The 1,551-nt window shown below is 33.8% G+C and overlaps 1 protein-coding gene across 1 annotated transcript; it reads right to left on the minus strand.

Annotated features, from left to right (window-relative positions):
• Positions 1 to 317: 317 nt before the first annotated feature.
• Positions 318 to 827, minus strand: LOC109591993 (uncharacterized). The gene is made up of 2 exons (XM_020007574.1): positions 690 to 827; positions 318 to 616 (listed from the first exon to the last, which is right to left on the minus strand). Exons 1-2 carry the CDS (start codon positions 727 to 729, stop codon positions 318 to 320), a joined length of 339 nt encoding a protein of 112 aa, XP_019863133.1. The 5' UTR covers positions 730 to 827.
• Between the last annotated feature and the right edge of the window lie 724 nt (positions 828 to 1,551).

Here is a 1,551-nt window from a genome sequence, read left to right on the forward strand (position 1 = left end):
AGATGATAGCTCTTCTTTTACTTCAGGAAAGCAGAAAGCAAGGTACTTCTTAATATCATCAGTGGAAGGTACATTCTCCACTACTAGTTGTATTATGTCATAGCGTAGGTCACCAAACTTAACACGAACTTCATCAAAACAACAATTGTATACTTCACTAACAAAGACTTCTTCAACTATTGATAGATATAAATAATATAATTTTATTACATATACGTGTATTATTATACCTGATGTGGTATTAGGCAAAGATTCATCAATTTCAATACTATTGGCTTTAGGAAATATCTCATCTATATTTTTAAAATAAAATTATTTTAAATTATGAATGAGGTCTTACCACAATCTTTAATAATATCTTGAGCTAAAGGTTTAGTTTCTTCTAATTCCATTAATATATTTCCTAGTGACCTCAGCTTACTGTGATCATCAGATACTGCAATCATTAATTCTCTTAATGTATCACTTAATGAGCCACCACATCTCTCAATCTTCCTTTGTGTATCCTCAGTGATTAATCCTTCTGTATATAACAACTGGATACAACTATCAGTGAGAGATACTTGTGATATTCTATCACTGTAATGCTGGAATATCTGACTAGCAGGATCGCCATCTATAAAATTTAAATTAAAGGTGAAAATCTTCAATGTATTTTATAATTATTGGTACATGTATCTTAACTTTACATGTATTACGGATGAGTGTAGCAGCTGGTTTCTGATTCATTCTCTCAAGTGCACTAGCTAATGATTCCCAAGTACGATTATTAGCTGAAGTCAACCACAAGCTCAAGCACTCCCTCAAGCAACGTGATGGACTATTCACATGAGTATCTTCAATATTCTTCAATTGAAGATAAGGTAGGTTTAACTCTTCTCCAAGATCAAACCAGTCAGCATCAATGAAGTGACTTTCCTTCAAAGCATCTCTTACTAATTTCATATGACTGATATCTATATATAATACACACAAACAGTTGGTAACTGATCATACTAGACTATACAAAGAAAGTAGTCTGGACCCACCACTTCACCAGCTGGTACCAGAATACATGCAATCATTTATAATATCAGTCCCCCTCTCTCTATTAAGGACTTACCTAAACGAAACACTCTTCTACTAGCCATTGCCATTGATCGCTTCTTTCACTTTACAAGCTAGCCACTCCTTTTTGCGTGGGTGTAGCTAGGTTTCACTCAATATATCTAATACGTACAGGAAATAACGTCATAATAATAATTGAATAGGTCCGTTTAAAAAGGGGTATAAAACGTATTTTTAAGGATTTTCAGTTTTTTAAATCAATATAACATTTCATCACTTAACTTGTACCTGGCAAAGTTTCAAGCTTTAACTTGAAGCAGAAAGGTACTTAAAATCACTTTGAAAATTACCCTCGAAATTACCTACAAGAACCACGCCTAAAAAAATTGGACTAGGCGTGGTTTTATGAAAACATGGCTGCTTGTTTTTTGCCTGTTGGGCTTGGATACTCGGAATTGGAACACTTGACTGAAGCAGCTAATGAACATTCTGCTACTGAAGAAT

The sequence above is a fragment of the Amphimedon queenslandica genome, unplaced genomic scaffold, assembly GCF_000090795.2.
Source record: "Amphimedon queenslandica unplaced genomic scaffold, v1.1 AMPQUscaffold_6626_Cont21418, whole genome shotgun sequence".
NCBI lineage: Eukaryota > Metazoa > Porifera > Demospongiae > Haplosclerida > Niphatidae > Amphimedon > Amphimedon queenslandica.

What these genes read in the sequence shown, in the direction of transcription:
- LOC109591993 (XM_020007574.1), bottom strand. Translation starts at nt 729, where the DNA reads ATGAATCAGAAACCAGCTGCTACACTCATCCGTAATACAT. An exon ending in TACACTCATCCGTAATACAT is followed by an intron (nt 617 to 689) that starts GTAAAGTTAAGA and finishes TAAATTTTATAG; the next exon opens with ATGGCGATCCTGCTAGTCAG.